Source organism: Larimichthys crocea, chromosome XVIII (genome assembly GCF_000972845.2).
Source record: "Larimichthys crocea isolate SSNF chromosome XVIII, L_crocea_2.0, whole genome shotgun sequence".
In the NCBI taxonomy this organism is placed as follows: Eukaryota; Metazoa; Chordata; class Actinopteri; family Sciaenidae; genus Larimichthys; species Larimichthys crocea.
Genome location: NC_040028.1, coordinates 16,177,647 through 16,198,081, shown reverse-complemented (window position 1 = coordinate 16,198,081; position 20,435 = coordinate 16,177,647). Strand labels below are relative to the sequence as shown.

The following is a 20,435-nucleotide window of genomic DNA, read 5'->3' as shown; positions in this document are numbered from 1 at the left end:
ACTTAGACTTAATGTCTACACTTTGTAATTCATATACAGAAAGAATACAGAAAGAAGGAACAGCCATATTAGAGTATATGTTCTATTTACAGTGTCTCTTTGAAGAGGTTGCTGTATTGTTTGTGGCTTTCTGTTGCTAATACACTCCTCAGGCTGAACCAGAAGTACGGCTGGGCTTGAGGATTTGTTGGCCACTCCAGCACGGACCTCTTATACAGTCTCTTTCTCAATCTCAAGTACCTTGAATTGCAAGGTACTTTTTCCAGGAAGATCAGTACGATGACGTCATTTTTTTCATCCATCAGCCTCTGGTGAGCCATGTAGAAAGCTGTCTTGAAGTTGCCACTTTGAATATATCTGTTGGTGAGAATGAACATGGTCCTCTTGCTCTTGTGGATGCTCTGGGAGAGGTTGTCGATTAGAGGACATCCAGGGATCCAGTCGCGTTCTTCCAGACACAGCGTCAGAGGACGGTCTCCGCGTTCCTCCAGATGAAAGCACATTTCCTTCATCACCCACTCGGTCACTGCAGGATCCTCCTTGTCATACATGACAAAGGCATCATAGACGGAGCTTTGGGAGTACAGGCGTCCATATCCTTTAAGCTTGGCCCTGCAGAAGTGGTAGATGTACCAGACGTCCCACAGGAAGAGGTGGCTGGAGATGGACAGAGCGAGGAAGCTGAGGATCAGAGAAGTCATGAGGGTGTAGAGGATGATCGACAGGTAGCTGTGCTGGCAGGCCTGCAGGTCCACTAAGACCACAGCTTTACCCCTCTGTGCTCCTGGAGAGGCACAGGTGACATCTGTAGCCAGTCTGGGGATGGGCACCGTTGTACTGTTGAGCCACATTACAAACCAAGTGGTATTGCAACTGCACACAAATCTGTTGTTGTGCAGAAGCAGCATATGCATCTGACCAACAACATCATCTGGAAAGCTCGATTTGTCAATGTTCTTTAGGCGGTTATAACTAAGATCCAAATACCTTAAGTTGTAGGCATCCTTGAGAAAATCTGGTGTGAGTTTTAGGATTTGGTTATGATGCAAAACGAGTTTTTCCAGAGATTTGGTACAGTTTGACAGCATGCGTGGAACAGTAGTTAAGCTGTTCCCGCTCAGATCTAAGACTCGCAAAGACTGTATAAACTGTAATTCCCCCCAGTAAAATGAATGTAGTCTGTTCTTTTTGATGTAGAGCTCAGACAGTTTGTCTGGCAGACCGCTGAACACAGGCTTTGGAATATTATCGAGGTTGTTCTCCGAGATGTCGAGGACGGTCAGATTAAATAATTTCTTGAAATAATTGAAATATCTGCTGGTCCCATCTCTCCACATCACATCTAACCGGTTATCTCTGAACTCTAACCTCTCTAGAGATTCACTCTCCAGCTCTGTGTTAGTGGAAGTAGAGATCTTGTTGTGGTTCATCATCAGTATCTTGAGCTTTTTCAAATTTTGAGTGAAATTAAGCATGTGAGTCAATCCCTCCGACTCAAAATAATAGTTGTTTTTACTTATATCCAAAATGACCAGATTGCTCAGCTCTTGAAACGCAGTGGAGTACAGCAGGTCCAGGCGATTTGAGGAGAAGTCCAGATATTGTAAATTAGTCAGATGGGTAAATTCAGATCCATTCAGACTTTGGCTCATTGCATTTCCAGACAAATTGAGACATCTCAGCTCCCCGAGATTTAAAAAACTGGGATGCAAGAAGAATATGTTGTTTCTGCTCACATCCAGGGTTTTGCCAAACTGACTGCACTCCCTTTTGACAAAGGATGTAATGACGCCGAGTTCTTTACTCTTGTATTTGCAGCTGCGTGCATATTCATCATATCTAAAGTAATGAATCTCTCTCACTTCCTTATTTTGATACGGAGCAGCAGCTGACATGGGTGACCACTCAAACGGCTCTCCTCCAGAGAAACCGACGGCGTCTTGGCCGTCAGAGGGGGAAGATATCTTATTATCAGAGAGGCTGATTATTTGAAAGCTTTTTAATTCCATCAGAATACTAAGGTTTGTCATTTTAATGAAGTTTGTACCCAGATCTAAAACCTGCAAGCCTGGGAGAGCCTTTAAAGGAGCAATGCTCTCAGGCTTTAGCTGCTGAAACACATAGCCCTTTAGTCTGAGAATTTTAAGGGATTTGAGGGAAGTGAAACTGCAGTTCAGTCTCAATGTTTTAGGATACTTCTGCAGCTCATAGTTAAATGACAGGTCCAGTTCTTCGAGTTTGCCAAGGAAACGTGGGAAGGCAGTGACTCCCATCTCTCTTGCCAAAAAGTTTGACGAGAGATCAAGCACCCTGAGCTCCTGCATGTTCGCAAACCAGTCAGATGGTACGGAAATCAGAGAGTTGCTGTGCATGCGGAGCGTCTTCAGTTTCTTGAGCATTTTAAAAGCCGTCTTGCTGATTTTAAGCGGCGAATTGTTCGGGCACGGGTTGCATGGGTAAGGAGCATTGTAACATCGGGGACAGTTTCCGCTAATATCCAGAATCTCAAGGTTTGTTAGGTTTTTGAAATCCTCATCTGTGACTTCTTCAATGTTGTTGTTGTAGAGATACAACTCCTTGAGGCTTGTGGGTAGTTGATGTGGAATATAGGATAAGTTATTTGACTTAAGGCATAACAATGTTAATTTTTCAAGCTGCAAAAACGCACCTTCCTCTATATAGTAGGAACAATTGCATGGGTTACGATAGTAGCAGTTTTGACTGAGGTAAAGCATCTCAACATTTCTGATCCCGGAGAGGTTTGCTTTAGAAATATGAAAAATGTTATTCACTTCCAAGCTCAGCAGGATCAGGTTTGAAGGCAGGCCTTTGGGTATACTGTCGAGCTGATTGCCGTCTAGATACAGCGCTCGCAGATTCTTCAAACCGGCAAAGGCATGCTCCTCTATTGTCACGCTCTTGGAGCATATGCGGTCCTTGGGCCCGATTTTGACGGGCACACAGTTGCACCTCATGTCAATCTCAGTCAGGTTCACCAGATCTCGGAAGGAGGTGGAGTTTAATTGAGGGATATGGTTGATGGTGAGCGTCAGATTGGTAGTGTCTCTGGGGATGCCGTTGGGGACGTCTTTGAGGTTTCTCTCAGTGCAGTTCACTTTCAGCTCAGTCCCGTTGCTTTCCTCGCTGACATCACACGGCAGAGTTTTTGGGTATGAGATGCTAGATGTTGATATGGAGAGAAAGCACCACAGGCCCAGCAGCGGCACGCACATCTGTATTGAAACACAAGGCGGTTCACTGAGAAAAAGCTAAAAAAATACAGTTACACAATGAACACATCGAGCAGAATCACAGGTAAAGATAAACAGCACAATAAAACTAAAAAGTGGAACAAGCGTTTCATTTTCCCGATATGGTACGAGTCCTTCTGATCAAAGCCAACCTTCCATTTCACCACTTAACAGTATGAACGCGATTATAATACAATAGAGCGAACACTCACCGAGTGGAAGAACATTGTTCACGAGAGAGATTCAAAACAGGTCCTGTTATGCGTCCTGTACGAGTACTGAAAGAACACTGTAACACTAACATTGATATTCGGTGATAGGGGGAAAGTAACAGGTGTCTGGGTTAACCCATTTTGTGTATTATTAGCCAGAATCACTTCCCTCTTTTCACGAACCACACACATCCAAATCCTTCCATCTTTTACCCCGTCTGTGATAACAGTCATCTGGTGGCTGTTTGTTATATAATGATGCTTTATGCTAATGTTACCATGAAGAGGTTTTCTTTACAAAAGAATGATTATGGTGTCTTGTGTCTTAACGGCACGGCTGGAGGAGTCGTTGGTTGCTCAGGTTATTAAACCACTGGTGGTTTCATTTCTGACTGTCTTGTAGGGTAAAATGAAACCTATGCTTGGAGTGGAGTTGAGGTTTACCAGCTCCCACGCTAGACATCGTCTTAATCTGTAATCCGTGACTACTTTGTGGCTGAGACTGACTATTTGAGAGACACACTGCAGTTTTGGAAAAATCATCTACCTGATCTGCTTCTTTTACAGTAAAGAGGCGTGATGACAAGAGACATGTTAGCAGCTCTAGGGGATGACGATGTCAGCCTGTTTTTCTGTCCACTGAAATATCTTAACAACTACTAGACGGATTGTAACGAACATTTCTCCAGACATTAATGGTCCTCGGAGGACGAATTGTTCTGATTTTGGTGATACCCTGTCTTTACCTCTAGACATCACCGGCAGGTCGAAGTTTTCAACATCTGACTAGACTTTTGTGATATTCACAGTCCCCAGGCGATACTGACTTTTCCTCTTGTGCTTACCATGAGGTTGACATTTGTGATGTCAGTGTAAATTCACAAATTAGACGAATCGCCATTAAAGCTGATACATATGTTCATAACCCACCTCGGGATGAACTTTTCATCGAGCTTTTTCACCGAACTAATGACATTCCCGTCAGCCTGTGATTTGTGTTTTGTGCTAATTAGCACACCAACAGGCTGAACTATGGCCAATATAATATGAGCATTGTCACTGCGAGCATGTTGATGCATGCTTATGTTAGCATTTAGCTCGGAGTACAGCTGGCAGGGAGCTGCTGGCATGGCTGCAGACTGCAAGCGCGTGCTTGACTACTCACACATTGTGCAAGCGCTCTCTCCCGTGAGTAAGTGGGCCATGATCATCATTAATGCAAAGAGCATTACCAACACTCAGGCTTGAGTAAATAGCAAAATCATGAATTATTAAATATTGTTATGAAACAAAACATATTGTTGGGTGTGCAACTTTTATATTTGAGTAATACAACATCAGAAGCAAACTTGTATAATCTAGAAAAAGCCTGTTATTGTGTTTTTGAACAGTGCTCGACTAAAAAGAGAATTCATGATTACGACTTTGAGGGGAACAAATGCAAAATTAAATAAAAAGAATATGATATTTTTTGTGAGAGGGAACCAAACTCTTATTTATTAAAACACAAACAGACAAACAAAATACTAATATTTGACATTTTTTTAAAGTTTTAATCTTTTTAATGATGTTGACAAAAAATAACAGGAAAAAAGAAGTACTCGTGTGTTCATGTGTAAAGTATTCGTTAAATTAAGTCTGGTGAATCCAGCAAATGAAAAAAGTCATACGCGTTACTTTAATTCGATCACGTCTTGTCGTGTGCAATGATTCGTCTAGAGCTGTATATAGTGTATGCATTTCTCCAACATAATATATATTTTTTACAATTTATAAACAAGGTACTAATAAGGTTGTAATAATCTACATGTTATGCCTCTAATATAACCAATAAATCTTTAAAATAATCCCTATTATGTCATATTAGATAATATACTTGAGGAGTGTCTTATGCGTCTTTGAAGAGGTCTTAATATAATCTGTTTAAAACTCTCTAATGATTCTTATAATTTTTACTTTACATAATAAAATATTGTATACACAAGGCAAGTTTTTTTTTTTTCGTTCACAGCAGTTCACATTGGTTGTTAAACCCATGTCTCTTATGTATGGCTTTGAAATCAATAATCAGGACAAAAGAACAACAGTTTATTTGTTGAGCAGTGTTGTCAGCGAGTGAATTAGTGTGTTTAGAATAGCAGACATGGTGGCAGAGTGATGTGTCAATGCGTTCACACTTTGGTCACTGGGGGATCCTCCTGAGGCCGACTCGGCAGCTTTCAGCAGACACACGTAGTTCATGACGACCTCGTCCACCTTGGCTACCACCTCGCGCCGCTCGCCCTCGGTGCTCAGGCCTTCCACAAGTGACATGCATGCTTGCGTTAGGCAGCAGAGCGTGTGGAAGCTGTGCGTCAGAGTGAGCAGTAACTCCTCTGGACTGCTGTACTCCGCGGCCATCTGACTGCAGTCGCTTCTCAGCACTTTGGCCTGCATGAAAAGCAGCTGGGAGAACGAATCCATGTCATCCCCGTTGACCTCCTGCCTCCCACCTGCAATGCCGACGCTTGAGCGCAACACGCTGACCATATCTAAGGCATCTTTCCGTGCAAGTGCGAATCCTGTGCAAAGGCTGTAGGTTTTTCCCTTCATGGAATTTACACGAGCTAGCCTTGCTTTGAGGCTCATGTCCTCCAAAGCTAAGGCCGTGTTACTCTGATCAGCCTCACGGTCAGCTTTCGAGACTGTGTTTTTGTCACGACTGAAAGGAACCGAGCTGACAGAGAACACGGCATGTGTGGGCATCTGTCTGTCTTTATTGTCACCGTCAGCGGTTGTCTTTCTCCGCAGGAAGCAGTGACTGAGTGGCCCACGGCATCTCCACATACCGGCGTCCAGCCTTGGTGCTGGTGACTCTGGCAGCAAGAGGGGAGCTCCCCTTAGCTGCCTCCTACCAGATGAATTGACTGAACCCTGGGACAAGCTTTTGGGCAATGTTTTGGCAGAGAACATCCTCTGTACTTTTGGGGGATCTTGAGACTGGAAATTCAGACCACGACTCTTCCCTGTAAGTGTGGCTTTGGTCTTATCTAACAGTGCTTCTAAGCTCTTGGAACCTGGCATTATGGTGCTCCAGCTCCTCCTGAGCATCCGGACCCTGCGTGGCTTCCCGAGGCTGCCTGATGTAAGGTTGCATGAAGATCCGCTTGAAGGGAAAGCCAGGGCATGTGGGTCGGGTTCGGGGCTGGCCTGTGTTAGCCCGCTGGGCTCTGTGCTACTTCTTAATGATGATGGTGACGTGGTTGTTGTGGTGGTACTGGTCTCAATACAGAGAGCTAAAGATGACTCTTCCCCAACCTTCTTCAGCTGTGTGCAAGCTACACTAGGGGTAGTAGGAAACAAAGAGAATTGTTAAGCATCTCACCCAGCACATGTTCATCTGTCTTACAGTAACTCCTAAAGGTTCAAATAGATGAGTGACATTTTAGAAAATGTCCTTATTGCAGGAAAATAAGGACATGAATATGTTTTAGATTAGTGGCTCTCAACATTTTTGGCTTTGGACACATTAAAACATTTATTTTTGAGACAGATTGTTTCATTTTAAGGGTTTTTTAGTATCTTGCCATGTAGATAGTTATTATTTTATCTGCCAAGGTTTTGAATTATCAGTCTCTAATAATAATAATAAAAATAATGATAATATCTGTTGGTCTCAACCATTGAAAATTCATTAAATAACATAATTTAGCGCCTCCAGCAGGTCTTGTTTTCTCTACTATTTCAGCTTATAACAGGTTGTAACCTCTGTGACTGTGAAGTGAAGCCAATGTGGAAGTACCAAAAACTGCAGTTCCTCAAACGTCCACTTGAGGCTGGCTACAGAACAAGTCAGTCTCCATAAGTCCCCATGTTAAAATGTAAAATGTTTACAGCCTGGTACAAATAAAGTGAATAAAAAAACATTTATTTATTCACTCATTCAAATTATATTAAGGCTTAAAATTAAGCTTAATTAACAGTGTGGCTGCTTTGATTGACAGGCAGATGCAATTACAAATGGCTCGTTTGAGCACTCAGGCGTCATTTGATCCGCCTCAGGTCAAGTGACCAATGATCCATGTCTTTGCTCATTAGAGATGGAGGGTAGGACTGCCAAAATACTGAGCTTCAAACAGCTTTTCACAAACCTACAGGTGACGTCACGCTTATGGGCGTCCATTCTTTATACTGTCAAATAACCAAACCTGCAAAAGCTAATGTCTCATCACCCTCAGCTGTACTATGTTTAGTTCTCATTAGCCAGTGTTGCCATGCTTGCATGCTGCTAAACTAGGATGGTGAATGTGGTTAACACTGTAAGCCATTTTCAAGTACAGCTTCACGGCAGTAGTTATTTTAAAACTGGGGAAATAAAACTATCTGCAGGGCTAGACACCATGAGGTAAATGAGAAACTGTATTGTTTGTATGGATCCTTATTTGCCTGCACTGAGTCATTTTAGTAAACGTGCACTCACACGGACGTCGGTAGGAGAGAGCACCCTCCTGTTTAGTTTTACCTGTGGTTTCTTTTATTTTGGGCATTCTGTGACTGCCGTCCCGTGTGATCGCAAACCCGGGCTCAGCGCTGGTGGCTGCATGGATCTTCCTCAGCAGGGTGGGGTCCATGGGATGGCCAACTTTCGCTTGACTCAGGGGCCCGTAAGCTCTCTCCTCAGCGGTTACATAACTCAGCCCCTTGAGCGAGGACTCTGAAAGTACATGCATATTGTCTGCGGCACAAAGGGGAGAATCCATGGGAGTGACACAGCTGCTGCTGCCTGTGCTGCAACCGGCGTCTATAGAGGAACATTGCGAGCTCTGGAGAGAATGCACGCCTTCGCTCTGTATCGATGACATGCGCTTGCTCACGTGGTATTCGTATAACCGCGCGCCGTCTTGCTCGGACGGTGGGATCTTCATTTGCTGCAGCTCGTTATCTTGTGAAGAAGCGTCTCCCTCTGCAGACACTGGTCCTTTGGACGGAGAGCGCAGATGGGCATTCAAGTGTTGGCTTCTTTCATCCGAGTCCTGTTTCTCTCCCTTCACTGTCAACCTATCTGCGTGGGAAGCCTGTGAGTCATTCACACATTCTGGAGAGAGATTTTCCACCATTTTGTGCCCGGGCGCTCTCTGCTGCCATTTTTGATGCCTGTCTTTAAAGTGCGTTCGGCCCAGATCGAGTTGATTCATGTAATAGGAATCTCTCACAGTGAAAGCGTTGTACTTCCCAACAAGGTGAGGGGCTTCGTCTTTAGGTGGGTCTTGAGACGTCACGTGAGATCTATCAGAGGACTCACAGGTTTCTCCTTGGCCTCTGCTCTCTGCCTCCCTCTGTTTTCCCCTCTGCCTGCTCATTACCGAGCCTATGTGCATCTTGGTGAAGTATTCACTCACTGATTTGATTTCCATCGTCTCTGGCTCCATCTCACCGCCATCTGAGTGAAAGATCTGGGAGGAGGCGACGGCGGATGATTTGGACTCCTCTTCCTGATGCTCCTGGGGGTTGTACTGCATAGCTGCCGCTCCGCCATCTCTAGGTGCAGCCACCTCCGCCTTTTCCTCGCTCGCGGCGTGGTACCCTTCTGTCATGGCTACGTGCATCCTCAGGTGGTTCTCTGAGTGTCTCTGAGCGGTGGCCAGCTCGGAGCTCTCTGTCATCTCAGAGGAATTTGTCTCGTTGCCGGAATCTGAGGACTCGGGACTAAATGCTCGTGATATTTCTACACCTGTGTACCACAGAAAGACAAACAGCTCATTAACAACTTCATCCGAGGCACATGAAAGACAACACAGATTAGGGAACGAGTCAAATAAAGTTCATGGTCATGAATAATAACAAATATAAATCACTACTAACAGTCCGAACGCCAGATTATAGCATCTATAAATATTGACAGCGATGAAATTGGATGATTGTTTAAATGTTTTCTACATTAGTGACACAACTCTGATAATGTACAGTTGAGAAAAAACAATAAAACTGATCCACAAAGCAACCATAAATCATGACAAAACGAATGATGCTGTAATGAACACAATTGTTTGTATGCTCAAACGAATGAAGAAACACTCACACAAATGGAAACATAGAACAAAATGGGCTTTATTGAAAAAAGAAACAAAAAAAAAAATCAACAACAACAACAAATCAAAGGTGAATGGCTGGAACGTGTTGCTGTGTTAATGGATGAACGTTACAATAGTGTAAGGAGAACCTGTGCTACTCTCGGACTGTGCTGGACTCTGTTCCTCGGATGCAGCGAGGGCCTCGAGTGCCTGTAAGGTGGACACCACCGCGTCGTTTAGAGGCTCCCCGTGCTCCTCTGCTCTGTGGGTGGGCACTGAATCTATGAGAGACACTGGGATATCATTGCAGGCCCCCTGGGCTCGAGTCCCGGCCCCCTGCTGCTCTTCCTCGTCCGAGCTGTCCCTGAAGCCTGGAGGAGGAGCAGCGATAGCCAGGTTAAGAGAGTGCAGCAGTACGTCATTGTCCTCCTCGTCGTTACCCTCCGGCGGGGGAGGGAGGGAGGTCAAGTCGATGATGTCATCGCTGGACCCCGAGAGCGAGAGCAACATCGGCTTGTCGATGTCGCTCATCACCAAGTCCTCCTCGCAGCTGATGTCATCGTCGTCCTCCGCGTCGTCTGTCGTCTCCGCGTAGCAGATGTCGTGCAGCAGCGGCTCCTCGATGCATTCGGTAGGACCAAAGATTTTGGTGGAGTACTGATACCCGTCCCCGTCTTCTATGGCATCCATCATCTTATAGTCGTCCTCGAGACGCCTGTACATGGGGCTGTGATTGTCTGGGCCCTCATCCATCAGTCTCTGGTAGCCCAGATTCTGGGGGTTCACACTGTCTAAGGGAGGATCTCCAAATATGAAGGAGACCTTTGCACTCCTGGAGGACTCTTGGGGTTTGGGCCTCGTGACGTTGAGGTAAGTTTGGGAGCAAGGGATTCTGCAGCACTCCACTCTCTCCGCCATGTGCATCGTGTGCTGGGGTTGGTGGATCTCAGTTATGTAGACAGGTTGGCCCTCACATCTCCTGTGATCGAGGTATTCACACTCCTGGTCAGAATAGTCTTGGCTGCACTTCTGGTTGTTTCTCTCTTCACATCCTTTATGGGGTGTGCTGTATGTACACTCGATGGCCTGGTAGTTCTGCTTTACTCTCCCCATGTGGCCTGGCAAAAGAGGAACCAAAATTGAAAAACAAGCTCTATTTAAAACACAACACTTTTCTGATGAGTCATCTCTGTGATAAATTCAGACGTACTTGTTTCTCTGCTGTCTGTGTTTTTGGCCACATTGAAGATGGAGCGCCGAGAGTCCACCAGTAATCTGTAGTAGCCAGCAGTCAAACAGGCCAGATTCATTGCATCAACAGACTCCATTAAGAGAGTGATGGGCTGTGAAAGAGGCAGATAAGCAGATGACAATGAGCGCAGAATAAATGGGAGAGCGCAGCTGTGGAATGGGGTTATAATGACTGCTGAACACTCGGTTTTGGGGACACACACACACAGAAAATGCATATGTTTATGTGCATTGTTTTCAAAAAGAAGAACTCTATTAACCTTTACGTCCAGAACATGCAGTTCCACTCTGACTCTGTTCTCATCTTCCGTATACATCTCAATGCGGTTGACGTGACTGAAATCGGCGAGAAGTGCCACCAGGTTTGTTTTGGTGTTAATCACATGGCTTATACCGTATTTGGGCCCGACCAGCAACGTCACTTCTGTGTGTTTCTCGCCTTGCTGCAAAAGCGGGAAAGGAGTTGTCAGCACGTATTTATATATCACTTTCTGCGTATAATGCCAGGTAGCAAGATGGTTTCACTCACAACTAGGGTGGATTTAAACACCCGTCCTCCGTACAGCCTCAGGTCACTCAGATACTTCAGATAGTGGACCTTTGCCTGCAAGGCGGTCAGCTGGAAAAGAGAGGACACAAAAGACGTCGGACGAGATAGAAGCTGAAATAATTAAAATGATGTAATGCTCAGCTGAGTTTAAAAAGGTGCAACATTATCTGTTCCACCCATTGTTCTTCTTCTTCTGAAACTTAACAGTCCACTAGGTGGTAGTCAAGAGTCTCTTCAGAGGTCTCTCTCTTTTCTCTCTGGAGAGGTTAAATCACACTACCTTTTTACCAGGCGGCACCAGGTTCTGGTTGGTTTTGAGGATGTGAGTGAGTGCTTTTTTGATGTTCTTCTCTTTCATGCTGGACAGCACGGCAGGAGGCAGGAACAACGCCAGACCCCACTCCTTCCTGCAGACGCACAATTCAGAAAGATTAGAGAAGGTCACTCAATCACTATGACAAACGGCCAAGTCATCATTCTTGACCCGTGATCGATTGACTTCACCCACAGGTGGTGTATTGATTAACTGACAGGGTGCGATCAGAATCATCAACTAACCAGCAGACGTGTGTGTTCTGACATTTCAGGAGAACAATCCTAGCGAGGTTGTTTTTATTGTATAACAACATTCTGCAAGTGTCTCCTACAGCTCATGGAAAAACAACAAAATGCGAAAATCCAATCTACTTACTCGATATACTTGAGGGAAACTTTCTGGGACTGCTTGGTATTGATGGTTAGAATATACATTTGCAGGGCAGCCAGATGGAGGGCCGTGTCGTATTTCAGCTCTGACCCAAATCTCTCCAGTACCACATCATTACAGCTCTGGAAGAGCCCGGAGAGGGAGAGGACAGGAGGTGGTTACACTTCAGTTACTCTCCTTATCATGAAATGTGAGACAACAACACACCTACAGCAACCACGTGTTGGCTGAGGTCATTGTCTAAAGTCAGGACTCAGGTCCTGGTCCTGAGGTGTTTCCAGATCAGCACATTTAAAGACTTTTACTATATAAATAAACTGATGATATTTACCTGAACATATAGGTACTCAAATGCTACCGCGTCTCTCCTAAGCAGGTCCACGGGATCCTTTGGGACAAAAGTGATGCGAAAAAAGCATTTCATCTTGTGCGACCCTGGCCTCTGTGTCACCTAGGGCACAAGTCAGAAGATCCAATTAGTCGAATTGTCTCCTAACAAGTGCGTACACACAGATAAACAGTGCGTTACATGCAACATTTAAAATTAAGAGTCAAATTTTGACAGTGATTCAAGAAATAGTTTGACATATTATTATTATTATTTGACAAATTAGGTGTAAAAACAAGAAGCATTGTTTTTTCCCAGAGGGACTATTACAGAAATGTATTGATTTTCATATTTCCTAATATGTCTAAACTATTCCTTTAACATTTTTCATACGTAGTCATACTGATAAAGAACCTGCAGTTTTGCTTCTGTCGTCGTACCAATACAAAAATACCTCACTGCACACTGAAGACAAGGGTGGTGTCATCTGTTTTGCCGTCAAGTCTATTATTTAACTGCCTGTCTCCTTTTTAGCAGCACCCAGGAGAGCTGTCTCACCTGAGTTAGCATCTCCTGCTCATGCAGGAGCATGAGTTTGCTGGCAGACCCCTCGGCTCTTTGCTCCAGCATCAGGGAGAAGTGCTCGATGCTCTTAATGGATAGCTTCTCTTGAAGGGTCAAGATGACATCCTTTTTTCACAAAGACAAAGTAGTAGTAGTTAATACAATATGAGAGCCGTGCAGACGCAGCAGCCTCCTCGTCGCTAAGATCGATGTCATGACCATTAATCATTTTCACAGCCGAACACACACACACACATACACACACGCAAAAGAAACTACCACTGAACATGAAATCAGGATTTCAACTATCGAGGTAAATGCTGATCATGTAACCTCAGCTCCACTGTTAATTAAGTTCAAAATGTTTTTTTGTCTGAATCATAATTTGAGTTTAGATAAGGTCCCAAAGGCCGAGTTTTATAATGTACATTTTAACTGTGAACATCTGTTTAAGTGTCACTTCAGATTACGCGACTGCAATTCACAGCGAGGGCGAGGTTCTTTCATGGTACCCACCTTAATCGACGTGTTGCTGTCAAATCGAAATGATTTAGTCTGCCCGTTCTCCAGGTACACCTTCAGAACATTTGGCATGAAGAGAAGGGAGTTGTCCTTCACCGTTTCCTGAGGGGCGGAATGAGAATCATTTGATCAACAGATCTCGGTTTTTCTAATTTAAAGTCGTTTCCAACGCTGTTGGTTAAAGTGTGTGGGAGTTGGGTTTAAAAATTCTCTAATTAGAGGACGCCTGGGAGAAAATGACTGCAATATTCAAGAACTCAAAGTGTCTGTGTGGGTTAAAGGAAAATAATACTTGTAAGTTTAGGTAACAATATTGTTGCTTTCTTGCTGGGAGAGATTTGACACCACTCTTATAGCCGCATTAATTACGATGTTACAGTCAGGAGACCTTTGGCTTACCATAGCATAGCAGAGACTTGCAGAAGGATTGAAAAACAATATATAATATGTGAATTAGTGACCTTTTAAAGTCGCTGGTAGGCGTGTTTGTTTTTACCTTCCAGTCTTAATGCTAAGTTACGCTCTCCTGACTATAGCTTCATATTTTAAGGGTACAGATACTGTAAAACGGTGTATAGATTTTCTCATCTAACTCTCAGCAATAAAACAAATTAGCATGTTTCCCAAAATGTCAAACAAAAATGTACGCAGCCTATTGTGATTCATTGAGACAGAATAGTAGTCAAAATAATACAAAGCAATACTATGACACATCTTCCTCAGTAAACACTGTCTGGTTTTTATGTATGATCCTGTGTCTTTGTTCCGAGGATGTGACTCCCTAATGGTGTTCTTACTTTGTGGATGCTCTCTTGAAAAAAAAAAAACCTCTTCTCTGTGTGACACATCCGACAAATCAGGGAAACTCTCTGTGAGAGCGTCCCCATTTTTTGAGTCAATCAAACCCACACGCTCTCTATTTCATCCCAGTAATGGCAGTATGATGAGCAAAAAAAAAAAAAGAGGAAGAGGTGCACTTCTTATTCATGCGTGTCTTCTAATATTTTAACTCAGCTCTATGCCGGTTTTTTTAGTGTTTAAGTCTGCTGCTGCTGTCTCCTGTTCAGATCCTTGATGTGTACAAAATGAATCAGTGTCCGGTGTGACTTACGGGGACCTGGCCATTGATGATGACCTCTTCGGCGAAGCGGACTTTAACAGGATTAGTCTTTAACTTGGCCTTTTTGGCTGCGCTGATGAATGCCGATTTGGGCGACTTTTGTGGTTGGGGAAAGGAGGAGAAAAAACAAACAAACAGGAAATCAGTTCGTCTGGAGATGAGTCGTGTTGTTTTCAGCTCTGCAAAATTCAAGGGCGCGTTCACTTCTTGAGACATGACAACCTCCCATTTCCATATCCTCCGCCTTCGGTGCTGATGCAATTAAGGTGCCTCTGTTTAAGGGCACAAGGACACCCTCAGTGTTGGTGTGTCATTGATGCTGCAAAGAAACGTCTTGGTAAACGGAAGCAATTACAGGCTGGATTATAAGAGCTGCCTGGTCGTCTAAGTATTGTGGAATACTACACCCATGTTTTTCTGGAAATCAAATCCTTATTCAAGTTAAGCCTCTTTGTTAACACTCATCGTGCTGAGCCTCTGAAACACTCATTGATTAATTGAAACGCACGATGAGTGGATGTATTTAGACACTTTCAGGAAACGCTGCGTGGTACAAAAACATTAAAATTACCGTCACGGTGTGTTAAGAATCGCCAGATTTCATCAGAGTCGCCTGCATATATGTTATTTTCTGTGAGCGCGGCGCTGATGTTTGGTCTGTTTTTGGAGGGAATTCAAGCAGAATTCCATTCCCACTGATTTATTATGTGAGCTGTAAACAAAAGGCCGAATGTGTGCTCATGGCACTGCGTGTTCAACGCCATCTGGTGCACTGTGACTCGAGTAAATGTTGATGTGGCAGGTTCATCTGAGGCTTTTTTTTGCGAAGATCTGACGCTACAACATGAGACGCCTTGGAAAGACTGCAGCAATTGGACTCCCTGTGAGTTAGCCGGGGCTCAAACACTCAGCTAAGCCATTACTGATACAGTGCCAGCACAAACATATGGCGTGATTAATGACTTGCTTTCATGGAGTCGACAACAAAAATCAGCTTCACAGACACACAAACAGCCCATTGGCATGTATTCCTTTTCATTCATAGAATACGGAAAGACTTACTGGGTAGGGCTGAACGACGGTCAACAATATGGACTCCTTGCAGCTCCTGTAAGAAACCAAAAAAATCATTTTTAATCACAAAAACAAATAAACAAAACACTGTCTTAAAGGAAGTCTGAAATATATTTGTTTCTTTGCTTGTTTGTTTGTTTGTTGAGACGTCATGGTGGAAATCTGCGGGAGGAACACCGTGTCCTCCCAGCGTCTTAGCTTCACTGCAGAGACTGAGCTCATTCAAAGGCCACAGGAGCTGTGAAGGAGTGGCCACATGGGCACTTTTCCCTCTGCTAATGTACTGTTTACAGACTGCCGCACAGGTCATACAAGGACCAAACGCTCACAGCCAGCCACTCAGCTGTGTCAGTGATATTAATCTAATGAGACGCATGACGAAACATCAACACCAGCATATTGCTAAGTCACAGTGAATGCAGCAGGTGGCTCCAAAAATGCAGCAAATCTGTATCAGAATGACTATATTTCTATATATAGTAAGTCCATGAAGGACACAAGAAAATCTTACTTGTGCTTCTTCCTCCTCTTTGACTGGGTTACATGGTTTACACACAGGTAATCCATTGTACTTATATAGCGCCTTTCAAATATTGACAAGTGTGACATGACTAACTTTGAAACACTATGAGTGAGATGAATGAATCTCTGTCTCTCTGCTCAGGGTGGCCTCAGCGTGTCATCGAGCCACCCTTTAAAGGACCGCCCACAAAAATTCTGGACTGAAAACTGGTGAAAAACTGTTTTAACCACATTTCAGTGGACTGAAAACTGGTGAAAAACTGTTTTAACCACATTTCAGTAATATATCGTCCAAAGTCTTTTCACATGTTTTTTTAGCATATTTAATGTATTCTGAAAGAAATCTCAGAACTTCCTCAATATGTAGAGATCTATTTTCACATTTTTCTGTTGATCAGTGTCAAAAAAAAAAGACAATCGACTTTGATTAAACACTGAAACCATGAAAACTTGCAGGGGAAAGGTGAATACCTTTTATAGGCACTGTCATATTATGGACAGCAGGCAAATGGCACCTCACCTTAGTCTATTGTCATACCTGACAAGGTCGATAACCCTCTCCCTGGGTGCTGAACTGACAGGCTCATCATTAATCATCATGATCTCGTCCCCTGGGATCAGCTTGCCTTCTGATGGACCCCCTGCCAAAACACACCGAATAAGAGTTAAGTGGTACCAACTGTGCACAGTCATGACATTTTTCTTGATTTTCTTGCTTTCCTGTCTTGTGGCTCAAGGCTGTAACGAATGCTTACTCATTGTTAAAATCAATGAATCATAGAGGTAAGCTTCAGCCTGAGTGGGTTCTTTCCTTGCTTCTTTCTGGCTACACTTTAAAGGGGATTTCATTTTGTTTGGGGGAACGCGTTAATAATGGCCACAGATAGAGTGAGTCACCGTTGTATTAGAGATCACCGTATCGATGGAGCACTTTACCTGGTGTAACTGAGCGCACCACCACAGGTTTCTCACTGCCTGCCACAAATCCAAAGCCAAGCACTGGGTCTCGTCTCATCTCCACCTTCCGGGGCGCTGGTGGCACAAACTTGTCCCCGTCCAGACGAACCTCCTCCAGGGAGCTGCTGTGGGAGACGTGGCTGTGAGAGGAAGAAATATATTTCCATATATTTGTTTCTGTCATAACTGCTGGTTGTTTTTGCAGTGTAGTGACTGTTTGGAAAAAATATGATAAGAATGTTACTATGGAAAAGTTTGCTGTATTCAGTGTGCGTTCAGTGATTACAGCACATGAGTGGTAGATTTAATTCTGAATATTGAAGAAAACTGCTGTTATATAAGAAATATTCACCCTAAATATGCAATAATTTCAACTGCAACTGCAACTGAAACAATTAGTGGATTAATTGGTTAGTTGATTTGGTAACTGACTCATCGTTTAAGTCAAATTTTAAGCACAAACTTCAAAACATTCTGTGAATTTATGCTGCATATCCCTGTTTTATATGATTGTAAAATTAAATACTGACAGTTGGTCAGACAAATCAAAACATTGGAGAACTTGCGATGCAATACTGACAGACAAATCAAAACATTGGAGAACTTGCGATGCGATGCAATTTTCTGACATTCTGTAGACCGCGCGATTAATCGATAATGGAAAATAATCGTTAAGATGCGGTTCAGAATCAGAATCAATGAATTTGTCTTGGTGTTATTGGTGCACAGCAAACAGTAGGTAAAAAAAATATTTAAAAAAATGGAAATAAATATATGTTTTAGAATGAAAAGAGCTGTAGCAGTTTGTGCAGGTTATATGCAAAGCATTTTAAATGTTCAGTGTTCCAATTTCAAAATATGAGTGCTGAATATCTCCAAGAAACAATGACAGCTCAGACTGTAGTTACTATATTTTATTACTATATTTGTTTACCTCATGTCTAAATCCCCAAAATGTTTAAGGGCAAGATGTCAGATTGTCTTGTAACAACATTGGTGCAAAAATAGATGGAACATGTGGGCGATGGTAATCAAGCTCCAATGTTTGTATTCTCACATTGCAGACTGTAGTTTTCACACTGTTACTGTTACTGTGTGTGTGTGTAACAGAATAGGCCACACTGACGACGACGCACGACAGGTTTGATGTCTTGTTGTGTCTTGCTGTTGAAACCTGAATATGAGACTTGCCATCTCCATGACGGTACGAATCCTGCCCTTAATAGCTGGTTGCAAACAAAGGCCGTGCGGTTTGAACCTCATTTACTCTGATTGATGTATTTTTCCTTTGTCCGTGGTTATTATTCTTTTAGCTTCCTGAGACGTGCACAAACTGTTTATATCTTTCACATATCGTCTGATCAGAGTTTTCTCCACTCTCTCTGGCTGCAAAAGCAGCAGCAGCAGCAGTAGCAGCTCCGTATGGTGCCAACAATGTTGGTTAATTAGAGCCGTGGGCAGACAGTGTGTAATTCACAGTTATTCTTGACACATGTACTATTCACCACTAAATACTAACAATTAATCTTTCGTGGCACAAAGACACAGTGAGATCTGTCAATCGCAATCCCAATACTATGAAAAAAAGACGAGGACAGCAAGATGTTTCGAAGCGAAGTGACTGTCAGCTGATGTTTTGGAATCGACGATTCTCTCCCAAAAGCTGCAAACTAGAAAAACATCTTGAACGTGTGCTCTGTCAGGATGTAAAATGGAGCTGGTAAACAGATAACGGAAAGGAGGTGGGAAGACTGTTTATACCATTTTGTTTTTCCAACTTTCATCTTCTGAGGTGATATCAGCCCTGAACTGACAGTGAACCCACTCTCTGTGACGCTCTCACACCTTGAAATAGACATTTTATGTGTGTGAATCAAATGCTCAGCCCTTTCATAACCCTAATCCAAAAGAAAAGAATATAGGACAAAGAAAGATAAATAGTACAACCACTCTGTAAACACTGACTTTACTAGACATTTCTAGTAAAACCTGGCTTTTATATAGCGAGGTTAAAAAGTCGAAACGCTCTAAATCAACCACACAGCCTCCTCTTTTACCATTTCCTATCAGCTGAAGGTCCAAAGATTTCCACGGCCGGCATCCTCTACTGCACCCACCTCCTTGAAGGTGTCTTCAAAATCAAAACATTTGACATAAATCTGACGTTCTTATCCCTCCTCCTGCTCCCTTGTTTCGCTCTCCATGCCTTTGCCATGCAGAGGAAAGAAGGAATAAATAATGTAATGAGACCTTTGTAACAATACCAAACGATAACTCGTGATAAGACTGAAGTTGTGTACTCGTGTTGTAAGAGAATCCAGCGGATTTTTGTGCAAGATCTGACCCGCCGGCACGCCGATGCTGGCAGGGGCCGCCAATCTCGTTGTTATGGTAATTAAACAAAGGCCTCAAAAGTAATGTGCTTCTGATTCAATTGAAACGATAATACAAGTTAATATAATATGCGCGCCGCGTGAGTATTATGCAGAGGGCATAATACATGTATTTGCAATTAAGATATTATCCTCTTTGTTTCAATTAAAAATGACATAACCCCGAGCCTTCCATTGGTGACTTCGATAATCTGCAATAAGGTGTAATAAAAAGATAAAGACAGCAACCCTCTCTCTTTCCTGCATGCAAATTTTGTTGAAGTGAGTAGGTGGAATCCAATTTTCTTGCTGTATTTATTCATACAAACTTTTTTGGGGGGGTAAAAAAACAGATGTGGATACTCCACACCAGTTTTTTACTGTACATAAAACAGCCGTTATGCTTACCACTGTACAATATTATAAAAGTCAGTGAAAATGGTTACCAAGGAGATAAAATGCAAAACACATGAACCCTCCAGCTGTGAAATATATATAAATAAATCGTTGTGAGAAGGTATATATGATTTGTATACGACACATAAATAAACATGAGTAACAAAGACATTTCAAACTCTGTATTTGGGGGGGAAAAAAAGTGCATTTATTAATTCTTCAAATAAGCAGAAATATCTCGTTTCGCAGCAGCGTGGTGCAGTAATATGGGCAGGCACAGAGATCGGCGCTGGGGTGTGCAAAGCCTGCGGTAACGAGACCAAAAAGGTGGAGGTGGAATTAAGAATAATGAGCTGAGTAGGTTCTCCGGGCACCGTATTTACCCGAGGTAAGAATCGCTCCGACTGTCATCTTAAAAATAAGAAAATGTGTTAAATAAGATCAAATAACTTTATTCCTTTGGTAGCTACTTTAACAAATTCCATTTCTGGGACCGTATAAATAACAACCAGCCGGGAAATGTGTTATAATATTTCTCTGTCATGGTACTGGCAGGCTGG

At 43.1% G+C, this 20,435-nt stretch overlaps 2 protein-coding genes across 4 annotated transcripts in view; both read right to left on the bottom strand.

The window, feature by feature from the left end:
• Positions 1 to 62: 62 nt before the first annotated feature.
• On the bottom strand, positions 63 to 4,843 carry tlr7 (toll-like receptor 7). Its single transcript, XM_010743042.3, has 2 exons — positions 3,464 to 4,843; positions 63 to 3,233 (listed from the first exon to the last, which is right to left on the bottom strand). The coding sequence occupies exons 1-2, from the start codon at positions 3,476 to 3,478 to the stop codon at positions 87 to 89; spliced, it is 3,162 nt and encodes a 1,053-aa protein (XP_010741344.3). The 5' UTR covers positions 3,479 to 4,843; the 3' UTR covers positions 63 to 86.
• Positions 4,844 to 5,014: 171 nt separating this feature from the next.
• The window catches only part of frmpd4 (FERM and PDZ domain containing 4), a 31,774-nt gene continuing 16,353 nt past the window's right edge, over positions 5,015 to 20,435 (bottom strand). For all 3 annotated transcript variants that reach the window (XM_027291001.1, XM_019263167.2, XM_019263168.2), the window contains 15 exons: positions 17,087 to 17,247; positions 16,689 to 16,791; positions 15,617 to 15,662; positions 14,546 to 14,650; positions 13,429 to 13,536; positions 12,907 to 13,038; positions 12,352 to 12,471; positions 12,006 to 12,142; positions 11,595 to 11,721; positions 11,294 to 11,383; positions 11,025 to 11,207; positions 10,724 to 10,856; positions 9,663 to 10,631; positions 7,965 to 9,173; positions 5,015 to 6,780 (listed from right to left, as the gene is read on the bottom strand). In XM_027291001.1, the coding sequence (XP_027146802.1) occupies positions 5,552 to 6,780; positions 7,965 to 9,173; positions 9,663 to 10,631; positions 10,724 to 10,856; positions 11,025 to 11,207; positions 11,294 to 11,383; positions 11,595 to 11,721; positions 12,006 to 12,142; positions 12,352 to 12,471; positions 12,907 to 13,038; positions 13,429 to 13,536; positions 14,546 to 14,650; positions 15,617 to 15,662; positions 16,689 to 16,791; positions 17,087 to 17,247 (4,852 nt within the window). In that variant the 3' untranslated portion in view covers positions 5,015 to 5,551. The remainder of the gene's footprint in view (positions 6,781 to 7,964; positions 9,174 to 9,662; positions 10,632 to 10,723; positions 10,857 to 11,024; positions 11,208 to 11,293; positions 11,384 to 11,594; positions 11,722 to 12,005; positions 12,143 to 12,351; positions 12,472 to 12,906; positions 13,039 to 13,428; positions 13,537 to 14,545; positions 14,651 to 15,616; positions 15,663 to 16,688; positions 16,792 to 17,086; positions 17,248 to 20,435) is intronic.